This window comes from Martes martes, assembly GCF_963455335.1.
Source record: "Martes martes genome assembly, chromosome: 9".
NCBI classification, from domain to species: domain Eukaryota; kingdom Metazoa; phylum Chordata; class Mammalia; order Carnivora; family Mustelidae; genus Martes; species Martes martes.
Genome location: NC_137896.1, coordinates 82,439,088 through 82,460,626, shown reverse-complemented (window position 1 = coordinate 82,460,626; position 21,539 = coordinate 82,439,088). Strand labels below are relative to the sequence as shown.

General features: G+C 46.4%; 1 protein-coding gene across 1 annotated transcript in view; it reads left to right on the top strand.

Moving 5' to 3' along the window:
* The first annotated feature begins 3,025 nt into the window (after nucleotides 1–3,025).
* The window catches only part of SPRED2 (sprouty related EVH1 domain containing 2), a 115,307-nt gene continuing 96,793 nt past the window's right edge, over nucleotides 3,026–21,539 (top strand). The window contains exon 1 of the mRNA XM_080813030.1: nucleotides 3,026–3,602. Coding sequence (XP_080669156.1) covers nucleotides 3,577–3,602 — 26 coding nt within the window. The 5' untranslated portion in view covers nucleotides 3,026–3,576. The remainder of the gene's footprint in view (nucleotides 3,603–21,539) is intronic.

Genomic DNA, 21,539 nt, shown 5'->3' with positions numbered 1-21,539 from the left:
ATCCCACTCCCAAACCCACCCCAGGGAGATCTACACTCGCGGCCCCTGCCGGACCCAAATGAGGTGGGAGGACGCAGAGAAGGGGCGAAGGACACGAAAGAGAACCGACTGCCGAGAAAGATAAAATGTCCGCTTCTCCCGGCGCCCGTGCGGGGCGGTAGGGAGCGGGGGCTGCGGCCGGCTTCGGAGTGAAACCAGACCTGCGGGTCTACTGAGCATGCCCGTTCCTTGGCTGCCGAGGGTCGCTCCGGTTCCGCACTCCGGGCTTTCCAGGCGGCCGGCGGAAGGACCCGGGGTGGGGGGGAGGGGGGTGCTTCCCCGCCCCCGACTCCGGCTGGAGGGCGGGTAGGCTGGGGTCCTGCTGGGGGCTCCGCTGGGCGTGCGTGAAGTTGTGAGAAGAACGACTCTACTTTTGAAGCTGTAAGGTTTCTCTAAGAGTCGACATTCTTGAATCGATCGTGTTCAGAGCTGCCCCCCCCGTTTTTCTAGTTGTGGGGGAGAAACACGGATGTGGGTATTTAGCTCGTTCGGTAATGTCATTAAATTAAAGCCCTAAATGCGTGATACCCGCTATTCTGGTAACAATTCAGTAGACTTCGATAAAACCCTGATGTTCAGATCAAAAACGTATCTGAGTTATTCGCCCAGTATCGCCATTTATTCTATGGAGCTGCAGGAGTCGCAGTAATTGATGGGGAAGACCAAGAGGTGACCTAAGATCATTTACATTAAAAAGCCCCTTTTGGGTGTTGAACGAGGCTGAAGAGAACTGGAAGGATTTCTTTAAAGGAACATGAAGGAACGTGAGTGAAGGAGGGTGGCATTTAGTAATACAACTGGCTAGAGAGGAGAAAGGGTTGCCATTCATCTATTCGCAGTGTGCTGCTTAACACCATACGATCACTGTAGCCATTTATTTTTCCCAGCAACCGTATGTTGAGGGTATTATCCTGATCCCACAGGTGTTGTATCCAAGGCTCAGAGAACCCAAGGACCTGCTGGAATTTGGCATCTGGACATCCAAGTGGGGAGCTGGTGACACCTGGACTTTAGAATGATTTTCTTTGCTCCTCTGGCTGCCTGGTCTGCCGTCTGGGCCATTCACTGCTATTAGCAGGGAGCTGGATGAATGAGTGGTGATGACATGGATTTACTTGCCTACCTGCAGAAACTTAAAATCATCTCACCTGCCACCTTGCCATTTGGACACTCTGAAACTGGAGGGTGGAGCCAGAGCGATGCCCCTTGGATGGAAAATTTTGACATGGACAAACATCTGTTCCTGGAAGTTCAGGAATGACTAAGTGGGATTTCTTTCAGCACCTCCAGGAGAAAAGCAATGACCAAAGGTGAGGACAGGACAGATGCCTTAGCCTTATGGGGATTTAGAAAACAATGAGATGCTCCTTTGTTGGGTGCTTTCTCATAGCCTCTCAATGGCCTTAAAACCTGAGAAAGACAAGATTATCTTTGTTATCCGTGTTTTATAAAGAAACTGAAGAATTGTTAAAGGTCTCACTCAAGGTCTCAGGTCTGCTAGGAAAAAACAAACAAACCCAGGTGTTTCTCCCTTGCATAGTTCCCTTTTCAGCACTACACACCAGCACTCAGCATCAAAGGTGGGTGAACCCTAATCCATGTCCACAAAGATCATGGTTGTGATAGGCATGAAGCCTAGGGTAAATCACTAGTTTCTCCTTGACTCAAGGTGATACTGTTACTATCTTTGGAACACTTGTGGCTCTCCAAATGCATACATACACCCTTTAAGTGTACTACATTTGAGGCATTTAGTCTCTTAATTTGATCAATGGCTGCTATTTGGTTAAAATCTCTGCATATTCTCTTGGCACATTCAGTAGGGTAGAAAGGGTACTGTGCTTGCAGAGCAGGAAGGGGCAGGGACTACCTCTTGCTTTATAGCAAGACCCCCCCACCCCCAAGGAAATACTGAACAGCTATGTAAAGTAAATGTGTGGAGCTCCTTGTTCCAACACTATAAAGAATCTCAAAACTGCAACAGCAGAACATCGAACCAAGTAAAGATCCCTGTGCAACGGCACAGGTTGCATGCCAAGGAAGCCAGCCTTATCCACTGCCAGACAATGCTGCTTTGGAGAGCGTGGGCCCATTCAGCCCGTGGTCCCAGGGCCAAGACAAGAAAAATCATTTAAAAGACAAAGGGTAGGAGGAGGGGGGATCCAAACTACTCATCTGTGCCAAGGCCCACTGGGCTGGTAACCTCTGGCCCACTAACTATGGCCTTCAAGGGCCTGGGATAAGGGCCATCCTCCAACAAGAGAGAGGTTTACTAAATAATTTTTAAAATGTATTTGAGCTTACCTTTTAACCTGAAGAAGTCTATCATTTCTACTGAAATGCAAACGTTTCTGGGCTGTGTTGGATTTGCCTTTTTTTTTAATGTACAAATAATGATTCCTCAAAAATGCCCACTCCGCTAGCAAGACAAAAAAGATCACAAGATTCATGAGAAATTGAAAAGCTCTGCCATTCAGAACCTTGGCAAAAACACCTGTGCCGTCCCCACCCTCCGTTCCACTGTGGAGGGTAGTTAGGTCCTCTGAGCCCAAGCACCCCTCTGGGCCTCTCCTCAACTCCACGTCTCCACCCCCGCCCCCCACCATTTTTAATCCAGGGGTTTGGATGGAGGGAGGGAACCAAACTGGAGCCAGATGTGTGCGAGTCCCCGGCTCCCGCCTCCTCCCTCCTCTCGGGCTTCTTAAAACCCGGAGCGATGGCGAAAAAGGATCCGGAGCCAGACAGAACGCCGCACAAACAACTCCGCTCCGCGGCTCCTCCGGGAGTGGAAGCCAGGAGGGAGGGGGAAAGGAAGCCGGGCATGCTCAGTAGGCGGGACAAAGTTTTTTTTTCTCCTCCCCCCCTCCCTTTTTTTTTTTTTTTTTTCTATCGGTCGCAAGTAGGAAGCTTTTTGCACTCCACCACCTCTGGCCGCTGGGAAGACGTCATCGCTTCCGCCCTACTTCCTCCTCCTGTTGGCGGCGGTGAGAATCCAATATGGAGTAAATCGGTGGAGTCGAGAGATGGGGCTCGGACGGGGCGCCCTGCACCGCCTCCCAGGCGCACCTCCCCCGGCCGCCGACCGCTCCCCGGAACCCTGATTGGCCCGGCCCCCGGGGGCGACCCCGGACCGAGCCCCCACCCGCGGCTGGCCCTTCTCTCCTCCTCCTCTCAGCAGTCTCAGCCGCTCCACGGCGCGCTTGTTTTTCTCCTCCTCTCCTCCACCGCCGTCCCCTGCCCAAATCTCTCCCCCTGTGCTCGCTGCCGAGCCCCCGGAGCCCCTCCTGCGGAGCCCGGGGCGCTGCTGCGCTCACTCCTCCCGCAGCTTGCCTTTGCACCCCTTCCCCAAACCTCACCCGCGCTCCTTTCGCCCTGCTTCCCCTTCTCCCTTGTGCGGCGCCCCTTCATCTCTCGCCGCTCCCCCTCCCCAACCAAATCAGGCGATCTCCGGAGATGTGAAAAAGGAGGGTGAGCGGACAGGAAGATGAAGGGAGCAAAGCTGCCCGCCGCGGGACAGGCGTCTAGGTGAACAGGAAAATGACCGAAGAAACACACCCGGACGAGTAAGTTTGGCCGCGGGGTGGGACGAGGGTGCCCCGCGGGGGTAGCGAAGGAGCCGGGGCTGAGGACGCAGGCAGGGACGCTGCTTGGGTGAACTTGGCGTGGGGTGCAGCTACTAGCCGGCCTGTGGGCTTTGGGCTGCGAGATTTCCCCCCGCGTTGTTGAAGTGAGGAGGGGGCCAAGACTGCTTAGGGCCGGCGGGGGCGCGCCTTGAGTCGGCGGGCTGGTGGCCGTGGCGGGGGCCAAGGGCGCGCGGGTGACCTCGGGGCGGTCCCCGCTCCCTCTCCGGGGACTCTCAAACACCCCCTCCCCCCCGAAATCTTCCGTGCCCGGAGCGAAAGACCTGACACCCCCGCTACGGCTTCCTGGGGTCGGTGGGTTTTCATGTTGTGACTTTGTGACTCCTGCCCCGCCGCTCGCCCCCCGGTCCCTTAGGGAGCCCACTGGGGCCCAGGCTCCGCCATTTCGTTTTCTTGAATCGCTCTCATTTGCATACCATATTTTCATTCATAAAAAACACGGCGGAGCCAGGGGAGGACTGGGCGCGGGCTGCGCTGGGGTCTGCGTGAGCCGGGATCCCCAGGCAGGTCGCCGTGCGGGAGCCGCCGGAGGGGTCCCGCGGCGCGTGTGAGCGTGTGTGCACGCGCTTTTGGGCTCGGGATAGGCGCCCCGCGGGATCGGGGCCGCTCGGGGGCGGATCCGAGTCGTGTGCTGCGGGGGCGGGCGGGAGCGTGCGGGAGCGTGCGGGGCAATGTGCTGCGGGCCAGTGTGTATGTGAGTGTGTGTGTGTGTGTAAATGTATGTATCTGTGTGCGAGTGTGTGTGTGCGCATGCACAGGCATGCGTGCCCGGCCCGCGGGCCCGAGGGGAACAATGCTCTGGGCGCTCCGCTGGAGGGGCTCCGGGGTGACCCGCCGCCCTCCGGGGCATCCGGGCCATTTCCCAGCCCGGGGCCAATGTGAGGCTCCCTCCAGCCTCGCGGTGGTGGAATCGGGTTTGGCTTTCTCCCACCCCCGCCCGAGGCGTTTCCAATCGGGGGAGCAGCGGAGGCAAGGTTCTTGGGCCCGGCGCCTGAGGTCGTCGGCTTCAGGTCCGAGTGGTCACCGCACGGCGGCCCACGCCGCTGCTCAGTGGCTGTGCCCGCCACCAGCCACTTTTTTTTTTTTTTTTTTTTTTTGTGAATAAGACGCTCTCCTTTATTGTCACATGATATCCCTCCCCTCCTCCCCTGCACATTCATAAATCCGGAGCCTGCCTCGGCTCCTTTCATTCAGAGCTGCCATTAGCTAAGGTAGCAGTGGCTCTGGCTTGGACGCAAAAGAGCCGGTTGGTAGCCACTGGGACACACCCTGGGGAGAGGCCCAGAGAGCGGGTTTGTGGGGTCGTGGGGGCTGCGTGTATCTGCTTGAGAGGCTCGGGGTCTTTTGCCCCTGCGAGCATTGACAGTCAATGCAGAGAAGGGAAGTGACTCAGGGCTGGTTGACAGGGAGGGCTTTTCTTGCAGCAGGTGACAGAATGCTGTGCTCTACTCTTAAGAGTACTACTTCACTTTTTTTTTTTTTTATGCCCGTTTATCCTTTGGCATCTGCTGTTGCCAGGCTGGGCGTGAGAGGGTGTTGGGAGGGGTGGTGTATGGGAAAGGGAATTTCCTTCCTTTGGGGATCTTTGACTGCAGTAACCCCTGGTCTGCCTGACACCCACACCTGGAGAGCATCCTGCGTGGTGTGCCTGTTGCTGCAGTCCCACCACCTGTGCTGGTCTTTTCAAACATTTTGCTTTGCTTTCAGGAAAGGGTAAAATGGGGGGGCAAAAAAAAAAGTTGCTCTTGTGGGGAAGAAATATGCTGGTGGGCCTTGCCCCCATACCAACTTGACTAAGAGACAAGTGTTTTTATAGATCTTCCTCTGTCCTGGCACACACAAATAGTAGTAGCAGGGAGGGACAGTTGCCTTGCTCTGAACTTCGGGATTCTTGTTGGAGATTGGTTCCATTTGCCCTGCCTTGGGTTCCTTGGCTCCATCCCTTGGGAATACTGGCCTGGCCTCTCCCTTTTCACCATAGTATGTCAGCTTTGCACCTACCCCATCTGATAGCCAAAGCAAAGGGATTTGGGGTGGGATCACCAGCAAGAAATGACTATGTCTCATTTCATGCTTTCAGAGCAACTCAGCATGGAACTGGCTGTCTCCACTGCTGTCAGAAGCCCAGTTGAGACAATGGGTATTTGAGGACAGGTTCTGGTTTCAGTTAGAGAATCAGAAAGCCATGGCGCCTTAGCCCAGTGCAGAAATGGCCTTCCTGGGATTACTTTTAATGTAATGACCTTGGCATGAGACTTGAAACGTAAGCCCGTAAGAACACGGGCTGTAGGGGCTGTAAACTGCCATTTGTGGATGCTGTTCATTGTATTGTTCAAGTTCTTATGTAATGACCCATCTGAAAAATTCCTTTTAAATGTTAGTGCCTGAAAGAAGGTTTCTCTCTGGGTTGCAGGACTTGCTGTGATTGCCTTTTTGTTGTTGGGTTTTTTTGCAACCACTGTCTGGAAGCTCAGAGCTAAAATTATTTCTTGATTACAGTAGTCGTAGTTAGTCTAGCTTTTTGCTAGATTTATTTACCCCTCTAGTATGAATTTTGATCTTTCATTTTCTTTTCTAATGGCTTTATGTTTGAGGTCCTACAGATACCTTTGGAAGTAGACAAGGTGTATTACAATAAAGCAATTTGGTGACCTCAAATGGGAGACCTATGGGAGAAATAGTTATGCCTTAGGTAAAATAGATTTTTTTTTAAAGATTTTATTTATTTATTTGACAGACAGAGATCATAAGTAGGCAGAGGCAGGCAGAGAGAGAGAGAGAGGAGGAAGCAGGCTCTCGGCTGAGCAGAGAGCCCCATGCTGGGCTCTATCCCAGAAACCTAAGATCATGACCTGAGCTGAAGGCTGAGGCTTTAACCCACTGAGCCACCCAGGTGCCCCTAAAATAGATTTTCTTGATAGTCCGTATATATTTAAGGTTTTTATTAAATGGTACAGATATATAACAAATATGTTTAGCGTCAGTACAGTAAGTCAGAATCTCGCAACTGTCAAAATTGTGCCTAATTTTAAGAAATAATAAATATTTTGTCTTCTCATGCTCTTTTCTATGTCGATTTAAAACTTCTCGAGGGAGGGGCGCCTGGGTGGCTCAGTGGTTGGGTGTCTGCCTTTGGCTTGGGTCATGATCCCAGAGGTCCTGGAATTGAGCTCCGCATCAGGCTCCCTGCTTGGCGGGAAGCCTGCTTCTCCCTCTCCCACTCCCCCTGCTTGTGTTCCCTCTCTTGCTGTCTCTCTCTGTCAAATATATAAATAAAAAATCTAAAAAAAAAAAACACAACTTCTCGAGGGGCACCTGGGTGGCTCAGTCATTAAGCGTCTGCCTTCAGCTCAGGTCATGATCCCAGGGTCCTGGGATTAAGCCCTACATCGGGCTCCCTGCTCAGCAGGAAACCTGCTTCTCCCTCTCCCCCTGCTTGTGTTCCCTTGCTCACTGTGTCTCTTTCTGTCAAATAAATAAAATCTTTAAAAAAAGAAAAAATACTCTGACCTTCTCCTCTGAACCCATTCCAGCTACAAATGCATGTTAAGATTTGCATTTCTACAGATTTTAAAAAAATAATTTAAAAGTAAAAAGCATTAACAAACTGTTGAAAAGAATCTTTTGTCCAAAAGAGTGGAAGAAAATTTTTTTGATCGTGTGCATTTTGTCTGTATCTTGAAAGCATTTGATTATGGTCTTGAATGATTTGGAAATTTGTTGACAAAATGAAGAAACCCTTCTCAAGTGAGCTTAACGCAGAAGACGTCGGCCTACCATGTAGCTATTCTCTCCCTCTCATAAATGCTTCTCTGCAAGACACATCTTGCTGAGAATGGACTTTTAGTCGTGTTTTTAGTCGTTTTTCCTAATGTTGAAAGGTCTTCCATTAAAAAAAAAAACAACAGATATTTTTGCCAACCATTTCAAAGAAATGAGACGTCAGAATGTCCTATCTCTGCATACTTGAGCTTACTTCCCACAAGATGAGGATACTCTTCCAGGAAACTGCAATACCATCATCACACTTTACAAAATTAAGAATCATTCCCTGTTGTCTTTAACATTCAGCACAGTTGACTGAAAATGTCTTTTACAACTGTCATTTCAGCCAGGTGCCAATTAATGATCCTGAGTTAAAGGCATTTAACTTAATACTTATAGCTCAAGGCTCAGCCATTTGCTCACTTTCTGATCTAAGGCAAGTTACTTACCTTTCACCTTGGTTTTATCTGAATGAATAAAATGGGAGTGAATGTTAGCAATTTCATGGAGTTGCTATGAAAATTAAAGGAGATATCGTATGTAAAGCTTACCATTGAGCACCAGGCGTCAATCAGGTGTCTGGTGTTGGCTCTTAACAGGCCACTGGGGTAGGTTTCTTAGAGGCTGAGCTTGTTAATTTTCAAATAATCCTATGAAGAAGGAGTTACCCCATTATTTTATTATTTTTTAAAGATTTTATGTATTTACTTAGAGAGAGCATGTGCACACAAGAGCGGTGGTGGGGAGGGGCTGAGGCAGACTCCCCGCTGAGCGCAGAGCCCAGGGTGATGTGGGGCTGGATCCCACCACCCTCAAAACAACCCTGAGATCATGACCTGAGTTGAAATCAAGAGTCAGAGGCTTAACCAACTGAGCCACCCAGGTGCCTTGGAGTTACTCCATTTAACTGATGAAGCTTAAATTGCTTTGCCTAAGACAGCAAACATTTTTTTATAGCACTTTAGGCATTTTGTCTTCTCAACAGTCCTATGAGATAGATGGGGTATTATTACCTCCATTTATAGATGGGGAAACTGAGCCCCAAGAAGATGAGTAACTTGTCCAAGAGCGTATCATTAGTAAATGAAGGAGCTAGGATTTGATTCCAGCAGCCTGGCCTAGAAAGGACTTGTTTGGTTTGGTTTGGTTTTTAATATTTTGTTTTATTTATTTGACATAGAGAGACACACGGCGATAGAGGGAACACAAGCAAGGGGAGTGGGAGAGGGAGAAGTGGGCTTCCCGCCGAGCAGGGAGCCTGATGTTGGGCTCCATCCCAGGACTCTGGGATCATGAACTGAGCAGAAGGCAGCTGCTTAATGACTGAGCCACCCAGGCAGCCCAGAAAGGACTGTCTTTAAGCACTGTGAGGTACCTTCTCAGAGGAGGACAGGCAGGCCAGCCTTAGTCATTCTGACTTCTGAGCTCACACTGTTTCTGTCATTCATGCTGTCCTTGATTCTTCTGAATTGGTGACAGTCTATCATTGCTGTAATTTTTTCTACTTCCTTTATCTTCCCTGAAATTGCCATGAGGCACTTACTGAATTAAAGTGAATTTAAATAAACCTGGGCTTGAGAATTCTATGATACACCATAAGATAATAGGAGTGTGAATCCAGAGTTGGTTATTGCTGGATATTAGCTGTATGTTTGTTGAAGTAACAGTTGTAGAAAGTAGACCTGGTACAATAAATATTGATCCGGTTTCTTTGCATTAACCTTAAAAAAAGGTGTTTCTGCTCCACATGAATAGAATCCTTAAATGTTGAAAACATGGAGTTGGCTCTGCAGAATTGGAATCTTGGTCCATTCATCAGAAGATCTTGAAAGCAAGACAAAACAAAACACTTGGAAAGACCTTAACAAAATTGTAAGCCAGGACATTGCAATTGTATAAAGTTAAGGACCTACTGCAACGCCCTTCATCTTTCTAGGTGGTGGACTTGTACTTCTCTCCATCTGCTAGGCTTGTTTCCACGAGGATTTAGTGAGTGCTCCCTCCTTTCTAGCTATGGCTGATCCCTTCTGCTTTCTACTTCCTTTAACCAGATAAAATATATAAAAGTGGGGGCACCTGGGTGGCTCAGTGGGTTAAAGCCTCTGCCTCCGGCTCAGGTCATGATCCCGGGGTCCTGGGATCGAGCCCCACATCGGGCTCTCTGCTCAGCGGGGAGCCTGCTTCCTCCTCTCTCTCTGCCTGCCTCTCTGCCTACTTGCGATCTCTATCTGTCAAATAAATAAATAAAATCTTTAAAAAAAAATATATATATATATATAAAAGTGAATCAGTACAAACACCAAAACTACTCTGTTTCAACAGTCTGCTTACTCATGCTCTGTATTCTGGAGTTTTCTTCCTTCTCTTCTGCAAGTGAATTTCTGCTCATTCCCCCTCCCACCAGTTCTGCAGCCATTACTTTGATGAGGTCCTCCTAATCTTTCTTTCCCTCCCCTCTTCACATCAAAACTGAGGACCCTTTATAGTATTTTTTCCCCATGCTGTATGGCAGTTCTCACCATTTAGAATTGGGCCTATACCCGACTAGATTTTACCAGAATATGAGCTTCTTGGATTCAGGATTACCTCTCTACTGCTTAGTTTTCTAGTTGTTGGCCCAATACTGTTGGGCACATTATGGTCGCTTAATAAATGTCTGTTGAATTAAAAAATGGATTTAATTATTTTAGGATGCTTTGTCTCTACCAACGAATGCAGTAATTGCAATTGTATTTGGTTAACTCACAGTGTGGATAAACTCCCTCTGAGAAACTCCCCGCCTTCACAAGAAGCCCTTGGCATGTTTTGTGGAACTTGGGTGCCGAACGATCTGGTAGTGGTGATCTGTGATTGACAGCTCAAAACCATTTTGGTCGGTGTTGTAGGAGTTGGGTAGTGGAAGATCTTGAGTGCCGTATAAGCCAGGGGCTATGTTTCTGCCTCTGCAGGAGAATCTCTGCAGAAATCACAATATTAACAACTTGTAGTAGCCGTAGGGTTCTCGTGGAGTCTCGGCACTCAAAGTCGGAGACAGCCGTGCTCATGAACACCAATATTGGCACAGTTCCTGTATTCCCCGGGCTGAACGCAAATACACAATCTGACAGCAAAACCCTCAGAAACTGAACATGATGATAGTAGAGGCAGAGCCCCAAGTTTTGGGGTGTGGTTTTTTTTGGCTCGTTTTCTTGTGTAAATTGGGCTGGTTTTGTTTGTTTGTTTGTTTGTTTGTTTGTTTTGAGACCCAGTCATATTGATGAACTCTTGTAAATGCTTCCCTTTAAGCAGTATGTAAGGCCAGAACATTGATGATTTTTTAAGGCATGTTCAGGGGCATGTAATCACTGGAGTAGAAGGGCTGTTTTGCACCGGTGCACACAGTGCGCTGTGGAGCAAAAAGCATTTTCTGTGCACTGGCCCTGGGTGTGCGTGACGCGTTGCTCCTGCAGCTTGGTATGTGTCTCATGTCATAGAAATGAAGTCAGGCCAGGATTTTAATAAAATACTTGCTAGGAACTGGCAATTGAAGGGATTAGAATAAAGGCGGCTTCTGAAATGTATGGCTTTGGCTCCTCTGTGTACTGATAGAATGATTTTTCAGATCTGGTTGTTTTCATTCTTAGATATATTCCCTGTTGGCCATTCATAAGTGCTTAAACTTAATTATCAGGTTAAGTTTTTAATTGTCTTTCCTAGTTCATCTGGTAATGATATCTTTGTCTCTTCATTTTTATTACTTATTCCTCTTCTTTTCCTCCTTGGGTTGCATTCGCCCTGGCTTCCAGTACTGATTTTTCAGATACTGCTTAGTTTTGCATCCCACCCTGAGAATGCACAGAGAAGGTTAGCCCTATCTGCCCTGCTGGTGTTGGGAATAATCACTTATGAAGCCTTATACCCATAGTCTTGCAGCATGCTGAGCGCATAGTAGGCTTTCTGGAAACGTTTATTGATTGATTAAAGCAAATATTTGTTAATTGAAAAGTAATTATACCTTGTATCAAAAGATAAACTATTATTCTTAGTGTACCTACATCCCAAAAGATTTTGAGGTTACCTTTTCAAAATGTCCAGGACCGGCAGGCTGCCGTGATGATAGCGGAGGAAATGGGGATTTTGGAGTCATACTGTGTTCTGTCTTCTGCTGATTAAGGGCCCCTGGCAGGTGTTTTAAGCCAGGAGCCCTGGGTTAATATAAATGAAGCTCACTCTATCTAATTCATAGGCTGTTAAAAAGTGGAAATGAGGGGCGCCTGAGTGGCTCAGTGGGTTAAAGCCTCTGCCTTCGGCTCAGGTCATGATCTCGGGGTCCTGGGATCGAGCCCCACATCGGGCTCTCTGCTCGGCGGGGAGCCTGCTTCCCCCCTCTCTCTGCCTGTCTCTCTGACTACTTGTGGTCTCTGTCTCTCTCTGCACCAAATAAATAAATAAAATTAAAAAAAAAAAGAAAAATCATGCATTTAAAAAAAAAAAAAGTGGAAATGAAATCTTGAAGGTAAAGCGTTTCAGCACAGTGCCTGATAAATTGGGAATTCAGTGGGACTCACCCACCTCCAGTGTCTCATATCATGTAGCACGGTATGATTTATTTTCAGAATCTACAAGGTAGAGGATATCCATTTGCAATATTCTACCTTCAGAGCACCTTTTTTTTTTAAGGTTTTATTTATTTATTCGGCACAGAGAAAGAGAGATTGCAAGTAGGCAGAGAGGCAGGCAGAGGGGGGGGGCGGAAACAGGCTCCCCGCTGTGCAGAGATGATGTGGGGCTCGATCCCAGGACCCTGAGATCGTGACCCGAGCCTAAGGCAGAGGCTTTAACCCACTGAGCCACCGAGGTGCCCAGAGCACCTTTTGAGTCAAGGAACAAGATTGTTTCTTTATGCCTGTGAGAGTTGAAGTGACCTGCTCCAGGGGGCTGCTAGGAGAATTAGAGCCTCGAAGTCACATTCTGCTTTCTGTTCAGCTTTCTGGTGTATGCTGGTAGGACCTAGAGAAGCTCATTAGTTTTGGTGCTGTCATATCAGTAATGCCCCGCTGACTGCTGGCACTTTTACTCAGTGATCCTGGTTGGCTCTCATTTTGACATTTCCTGTCTTACAGAAGCTGGCCTCCTCTGTTACTGTCAGTGTACTTACCTGTACATCCTTGGCCTTGTACTACAAGGATGTAGTAACATCCTTGGCCTTCTTGCCATTCCTGCCAGAGGTCCAGAAATCCTATCACCAATGCCCTTCAGATTGTTTCTCAAAGTCAGTAGGCTTGGTCTGGGTGCGGTTGGTGTGGGGGAGGGTTGGCTGAAGATTCCCTTAGGAGTGAGTTGGCTTATGACTTGTTTTTTCTATTTGCATGCCCTGTTGGTGTTTATGTTTTATATTTTCAGCCAAGAAATAAAGTGAAAGTTAGATTAGAGGTTTAATGTAATCACCAGCGTCCCAGTAATTTTATTTGTTTTTATAGGTCTTTTAAAGCTGCAAAGTGTGAATATAGTCTTAATATAGTCATTACATCTTTTTCCTTCACTTAGTAGGTTAGATCAAATCTATGATTTTTCTCAGACTCAATATTCCAAAACAGGTCTGCTCTGCCAGGGGAGCATGCACTGGCTCAGTGTTACTTCTGGGCCTGACGGCCAAATTGTTGCTTTTTCATTAATCTGTGTATAAACAGGTTTCATATCCAGAGTCTACTGTTTTTATTTTTATTTTTATTTTTATTTTTTTTAAAGATCTTTTATTTATTTTTTTGACAGACAGAGATCACAAGTAGGCAGAGAGGCAGGCAAAGAGAGAGGAGGAAGCCGGCTCCCTGCTGAGCAGAGAGCCCAATGCGGGGCTCCATCCCAGGACCCTGGGATCATGACCTGAGCTGAAGGCAGAGGCTTTTAACCCACTGAACCACCCAGTCACCCGTCTTTAGAAGATACTTGGACCCTAGGGGCACCTGGGTGGCTCAGTTGGTTAAGCATCTGCCTTCAGCTCATGATCTCAGGGCCCTGAGATGGAGGTCTGTGTCAGTCTCCCCGCTTAGAAGTCTGCTTGTCCCTCTCCCTCTGCCCCTCCCCGCTACTCATGCTCGCTCTCTTTTCTCTCAAATAAATAAATAAAATCTTAAAAAAAAAAAAAAAGATACTTGGACCCTAATTGCAAAGCCATGTGTTAATTATTTTATTGAGTAAGTAAATAACCAGGGTGGTGAGGCTTGAGCCAAGGGAGTGACTAGCTGGTGAGTGCCATTCACTTACTGTACCTAGTGCACCAGACACCAAGATGGGACCAGAGCTGTGACTCAGAAGGAGGCTCTGGCCTTAGGGAGCTTGCGTTCTAGGGTGCTAGGCACTTTCATATGCCTTAGGGGTATGAAGACAGCATCATCTTGATGACTGACTCTCAGAGTTTTTCTTCCCTTGCTTCTGCAGGGCTCCCCCTTCAGCTGCAGGCATCGGGATTCCCAAATTGGGGGTGGGGGGCAGTCTTCATCCAGAGCATTGAAGGTACTATATGCCCTTCCCAACAAGCTCTTCAAGTGATTTTTGGGGTGTGTGTGTGTGTGTGTTGTGTGTACATGCACTTGTGCCCTCACAATGTGGATGGAGTATGTCTGACAGCCAGGAGAAGATGCAGAGAGGTTAAGTATCTTGTCTTGAGGTCACAGAGCAGAATTTGTTATTTTTAATCCAGGTCCTTTAACTTCAGGCCCCATGATTATAGAATATTACATGTCATAACTTCATAGAGCTTAAGTTTTCTTATATAAAAAACTGTGTTGTGTGTACAGCTTGATTTATATTACTGTAGAGCAGATGAAGTTAGAACTCACTTTGAATACTGAAACTACCTCAGAGCTGTGAGGTGACATTTCTTTCTTGCATTTGTTTTCAGCACTGGAAAGCAGTGCCCCCAGAGGTGACCTTTTCTGTACTGATACAAAGAGCAACTTTAGGGGTGCCTGGATGGCCCCATTGTTTGGGCGTCTGTCTGCCTTTGGCTTAGGTGGTGATCCTGGGGTTCTGGGATAAAGCCCTGTGTCAGGCTCCCTGTTCAGTGGGGAGTCTGCTTCTCCTTCCCCCTCCCCCTGCTCACTCACTCGCTCTCTCACTCACTCTTTTTTCTCTCAAATAAGTAAAACCTTTCAAAGAAAAAAAGAGCGACTTTACAGATACCTCTTTGGGAAAAAGAACTAGCCACCTTATCCTTGAAAGTCCAGATGAGAATGGATAACAATGCACACTATTCTGGACCTGTGTTTTAGCCTAGCTATTTTGGGAGGAGGATCAAACTTAAACTTGTATTGCAAGTCTTGCAAAGTGAGGATTCTGGTTTAGAAAGGCCTCAGATTTTGCATTTTCTTTTAAAGATTTTATTTATTTATTTGACAGAGATCACAAGTAGGCAGAGAGGCAGGCAGTGGGGTGGGGGGAAGCAGGCTCCCTGCTGAACAGAGAGCCCGATGTGGGGCACGATCCCAGGACCCTAAGATCATGACCTGAGTCGAAGGCAGAGGCTTAACCCACTGACCCATCCAGGCATCCCATAGATTTTGCATTTTTAAAGAGGATTTATTTATTTATTTGAGAGGGAGAGAGAGACAGATGGACAACACAAGCGGGAGGGGCAGAGGGAGAGGGAGAAAAAATCTCAGGTGGACTCTGTAGTGAGCATGGAGCCCAACTCGGGGCTCAATCCGAGGGCCCCGAGATCATGACCTGAGCTGAAACCAAGTGTCTGAAGCTTAACCCACTGCACCTCCCAAGTGCCCTTCAGATTCTCCATTTTTTAATAAATTTCCAGGTGCTGCTGGTCCGTGGATGACAATTCATGAGTTGCCAGGGCATATCTCGTAGTGATGGTAGTAAGCTCACAGTGGCCAGGTTTGTGTCTTCAAAGTTGACTTCACATACTTGGTGTTTGGAATCTGTTGAAGAAGGTGGTGCTTCCACATGGAGACGTACTTTTTTTTTTTTGAGACGTACTTTTTTTTTTTTTTTTTTTTTTTTTTTGGAGACGTACTTTTATCAAGCGGCCACTTCTCCATCCCTGGCAGGGTTTCCAGCTTTGAAATGGAGCTTGGCTTTAGATGGGAATGTGCTGGAAGAATTTTTTCTTACAGCTTAATAAACGTTCTTGGTGAATGCCAGGAGGCCCAAGGAATCCATCATTTATAAAGAAATATGAAGTCCCAGCACTTTGTATGTAAGGTCTATGGTCAGCTGGCATTCTGCACCTTCCAGACAAATCTGTCTTGTATGGAAAGCCTCTGCCGCCTGGGGAAACAGGCACGCACAGCCCTAGAAGAAATCACAGGAAGTAATTAAACAGAGAAGGTCAGAGAAAGAGGAAGTGGTTGTGTTGTTTCTGATGCGAATAGCATTGTTGTTCCTCAGGATCCGATGATGGTGTTTAAGTCTTCTGGAATGCACTGCTTGGGGATTTGATTGTATTTAAATTGCAGCCCTTTCAGTTTATTCTTTTGGACAGCAATCTAGTTAGGAAATGAATTGCTTTTAGGTCTTATCAGGAATACCCACGTGCCTGAGCACAAGTTTTAAGCAAGGAGTTGCTTATAGCTTGGCAAATTGCACCTAAATTAAATGAATGTCAAGACTATTAGAGGTTAATTTTAGGTGTCTGGAGTTCTCCTTAATTCTCCTGATTAAACACTCTAACATAATAGTTTCCTTAATTGGAATAATGATGGAATATTAGCATGCATATTAAACCATTTACCCAAATTTGAATAGGGTTAAAATGCAAATTATCAATCACTTGTCAGTTGCTTACTCTTTAGAGATGATTCCTGGTGAGAGATGGGGAAAAGACTGGAATGTGAATTGGGATGAGGCTTTCCACTTGAGGCAGCATGGCTAGGAAAGCCAAGAATAGACCAGAGGACTGAAGTAAATGAGAGACCCTTTGTTCCCCCAAAACAGTGGTACTAAAAATACCCCAATGCTTATGATAGTAAAACTGCAACGTGGAGGCAGATGTGGTGGGAAATCTGAAATGAGCTGATGACCCTCTGGTTGTGTCTTCATTAGCCTGTCATACTCACCTTTGACAGGAAGGTGATGAGAGACTAAAGACCCTCCCACCACCACCCCTAGATATCCCATCTAAAGTTTTGGTCTGATGCCACCACCTAGCACTTCCCAACCGAGTGTCTGAGAACCCATAAACACTCCAAGTGTCTGTAAACCAAATACATAATGTCACCCATTTGTAGCTATTACTCTGTTTCAGTGTACATAGCTGCATTTACAGAATAATAAACCATGACCTCATTAAAATACTACACAATTCACAGTGGATGTTTGTCGTATATTTTTCTTAACTCACAGTTAATAACAAATACAACTGTAATCCCTGGGGAGGGGAGCTGGTATCCGAATTTTCTCCCTTTGAGTCTTTATACTTAGAAAATTGGAAATCCCTGTGGCCCTCATTCTGGGTGTAAGAACGTGAGTGTGGTCCTTCTGTAGGGGACGCAGGCGCAAGAAGATGTGTTCCTACTCCTGGGCGGATTGGTTGGAAGATCTGGGAAAGTAGGGGCCAAGTGTAGAGGAGGAGGAGATGAAAGTGAGTCAGGACCTCTCCTCTAGAGACTTGACATGATGTTGGGTCTTCTGACTAAAGCTGGGAGTGTTGGGGGCTTGAGTCTTCTCTGTTTTCAGTTCTTGCCCTTTTTAGCTCCCGTGGTCAGCACTGTCCAGTACCTGTGCTGTGCACTCTTGAGTGGATACCAAGCAGCAAAGAAGATGGCCACCCTGTTAACATGTGTACAGAGCTCTGGGAGTCAGGAAATTTAGGTTCCCGTTCCTTCTTCGCCACTATCCTGCTGTGCGGCCTAAGATGTCGAGCTTCTCTGGACTCTGCTTTCTCAACTCTAAAATTAAGTGGTTGAATACACATAACAATACTGAAGGACTCTTCTAGTTCCAGATATTGCAGGGAGAGTTAATGTTAAAAAATTATGTTTTATTTATAAGCATGATATTCTTCTCTTTTCTTTTTTTTTTTTTTGAAGCATAGTTGACACACAATGTCTCATTAGTTTCAGGTGTACAACATAGTAGTGATTCAGCAACTCCTTACCTTATCTTGTCCTCACCGCAAGTGTAGCTACCATCTGTCACCACACAACACCATTACAATACCATTGTCTGTATTCCCTGCGTTGTGCCTTTCATCTCTGTGACTTACTCATTCTGTGACTGGAAGCCTGTATCGCCCACTCCCCTTCACCCTTATGCCCATTCCCCCACACCACCTCCCTCTGGCAACCACCATTTTGTTCTCTGTGTTTACAGGTCTATTTCTGCTTTGTTTTTTTAGGTTTCACATATACGTGAAGTCATTTGCTAGTTGTCTTTCTCTGTCTGTCTTACTTCACTTAGCATAATCCTCTCTAGGTCTGTCCAAGTTGTTGCAAATGGCAAAGTCTTCCTTCTTTTTATGGCTAATATTTCATGGTGTGTATTTGTGTGTGTGCCACACATTCTTTATCCATTCATCTCTCCACGAACACTTGAATTGCTTCTATATCTTGGCTGTTGTAAATAATACTACAGTGAATATAGGAGTATATGTATCTTTTTGAATTAGAGTTTTGTTTTCTTTGGATAAATACCCAGTAGTGGAATTACTAGATTGTATGGCATTTCTATTTTTAATTTTTGTGAGGAACCTCTATGCTGTTTTCTATGTTGGTCCATCAATTTACATTCCCATCAACAGTGCATGAGTGTTCCCTTTTTTCCACATCCTTGCCAGTACTTGTTGTTTCTTAGTTTTTTGTTTTTTTCTTGTGTTGTTGTTGTTGTTTTTGATACTAGGCATTTCTGGCAGGTGTGTTATCTTGATGTGGTTTTAACTTGCCTGATGATTAGTGATATTGAGCATCTTTTCATGTGTTGGTTGGCATAATATTCTTTTTTTAAAACAGAGAAAAATACAAAGTAGAAATTAAAATACTTCTTGCTGCCCCAGTCAGGGAAGAGTTCACTTTCAGCAGGGTGGGTCTTGAATCTTAGAGGACTTAGATAAGGGTGATTGGTGGTATTTTGCGGGAGGCACAGATCAAGCCATATAGGGGGGAGGCATCTCTTGTCTAAAGGTCTCTTCCACAGGCAGGAAACTTCTTGTCTAGGTTTATGCTGGGGGAGCTCAGAGAACAAGCCAGTGGAGTTGGCTGAGGCAAGCTTTGGGAGGCTGTTGAGTGCCAGGCTAACAAAGCAGGTACTTGGACATTTGTTCTTTAGGTAGGACAGAGCTGTTTAGGGTTTTGAAGAAGAGATGATGTGATATGTTGTTAAATTCAAATTAGTTGAACTAGTTAGAGGGTGCGGGCTAGGCTGGAGTCAAGGAGGCTGCTAATAATTGTTGCTCTGCCATACCTGGGCAGGACTTTTCTCTCTGATCTGAATTAAAAGCAGTAGTCATTGCTGTAAAAAGTTTTGTTCCCCCCACCAAAAAAAGTTTTGTTCCAGGGAGGGTGTCGTTATGCTTATTGGAAGATGGTCAAGTATGCTGTGAAATTCAGAACATTACTTTGTAGATCAAACTTACAATTTGGGAATAGCCCAAGTAAGTGGTGGGGGTTTTTTGATATGTTTTTAGTATTGTTATTTCTGCAGAAATACAGCACTGGTCTGTTGAAATTGCTTGTGAAGTATGCAGGATACATTGCCCTTCCTCAGTAGAGTAAAATGGTTGCAATTAGATCATGAAATTATAGAACTGGGGAGGATCTTAGGAAAATACCATCTCAGCTCCCTTCTTTATGTGTAAATTGCAGTCTGGAGAGGTCAGATGCGTATACTGGGGTCACCAAGCTAGTCAGTGATTTGGGATATGTCAGTGAGCAGATGTCATCTGGCCTTGGTTCCAGTCTTGTTTTGGGTACTATGTTAAACATTCATGACAATTGCCATCCTCAAGTTGTGGAACCCCCAGGAGACAAGATAAGGATGGTGGAAACAGTCAATTTGGGTTCATGTGGCCCGTGTAGACGGTGAACCATTAACACTGAACAGATTGAAAGCGTTGGTCAGCTCCTATGCAATAGGTTACAGTAGTTGAGCTTGCCAAACGCCGTCCCTGTGTGGCTCACCTGCAGATGGCAGGTAGGGGTTCTAAGGGACCACGTGTTGTGTTTCAGGGACAAAAGGGTTGGGAGTAGAGACAGAAGAGGGCCTCTTTCAGCTTGCCATTCTGGGAGAGAGGAGATGAGCCCTCGGGTGAAAAATTGAAATACATGTGATGTTCCAAGGTTTTTGCACCCGGGCACCAGCAAAAAAGTTTTGAAACATTACCTCTCCTTGTTCTTCCTCTCCAGCTCCAGTGCCTTCTGTTCTCCCCATGTGTTTGCTTTTGATGTTAACTGCCAAGGCAATGTGGTCATAGACAGCAGGAAGTAATATTTGATATGCAGGTCTCGTGGGGTTGGGGTAGGTGGATGCCAGGATGGGAAGGGTGGCGGTTTTGGCACATTAGTGTGAGAACACTGCATGCTTCTAAGCCAGCAGGTGCTGTGGCCCCTAAGGAGGGAAGGGAAGAGTTGACCACCTGGTCATATAAGAGCATGTTTTTATGGTAGCTTTCTACTTCAAGTTTTTCTAGGGTCACTGCCCTATAGGCTGAAACCAGATAAAGGTGGGATTATCCTCTGTACCAAACACGGGTAGTGTTGTAGCCAAGGGCTTGTGGAAACTTAGGCTTGAGAAAGAATGAAAATAAGCTCCAAACCAAGCCACTATGCCCACAAACCAAAGGCCCACAAACAGGCTGGGCAGATATACCCTACTTTGCTACAGTGAGATTTGATCCATTTCCCATTCCTGCTTTCAAACTACAGTCTTTAGTCAGGACTCCCCGTGCGATAGCAAGATTCCTACTGCTTCTGTAGGATAGGAAACTTGTATTTTTAAAACTTTCTTTCTCTTGGGCTTTTATCCATCCCTCCCTTTTGTTTCTTCTTGGTGATCTCCTTCAGCTGGGCATTCTTTCACTCATAAAGTGAAAGGGTCCCTTGTGAGCCTGAAGATCCTAGTTCAGTGCTTCTGAATTGTCCAAATGATTCGGATCATTTGGTTGTAAATGATGGATCCCCCTTCCATGTTCCTGTTATTCCACAATGAGCGCACAGCAGTGACCTAGAGAATTAGGTAGGTGCGGTCCACCCACCACCCCTGGTGTACAACCTGAAACAGACCCCGCCCCCTGCCCCCCAAGCTGTCCTAACAAGGACAGTTTATCAGTAGAACAGAGGCCCAGGGTTGGTTTGGGATGCTGTTTAGGATGCAGTGCCCTTCCTGCTTTATAGTCTTAACCTTTCTCATCCCTGGACAAATGGAATTAGAATTTCATCTCCACCGTGTGTGTCCTTACTAAAGCAAATCCAGGAGATTCTAATGTGCCTCAGACTAATCAGGATTTGGAAGAGGGGAAGGAAGTAGGGGATAGGCTGGGAAGTAGTCAAACCTAGAGGGTTGTAACCAACCGAGATGGTATTGACTAGGGAAAATTTACTCTGTTTAAAGATCCTGGGGACGCCTGGGTGGCTCAGTTGGTTAGGCAGCTGCCTTCGGCTCAGGTCATGATCCCAGTGTCCTGGGATCGAGTCCCACATCAGGCTCCTTGCTCCTCAGGGAGCCTGCTTCTCCCTCTGCCACTCTGCCTGCCTGTGCTCACTCTCTCTCTCTCTCTCTCTGACAAATAAATAAAGAAAATCTTAAAAAAAAAAAAAAAAGATCCTGGGTGACAGATGTTAACTAGATTTATTGTGTGATAATCATTTCATAGTGTCTACAAATACCAAATTGTGTCAAACACCTGAAACTAACATAATGTTATATGTCAATTATATCTAAAAAATAATAATAAAGCCCCCCCCCAACCTCCCTAATTTGTCACTACCTTTAATTTATCCTACTCTGCCACTTTGGAGGGTATTCAGAAGGAAACACACCTCCATGTCTGTGAATGGGAATGTTCTGAGAAGTGTTTCTGCTCCTTTTCCTGCCCTTCCTTCTTGGTTCCACCTCATTTATGTTGGATAACAAATAATTACCAAGGGAGGAAGATACCAGATTGATGTT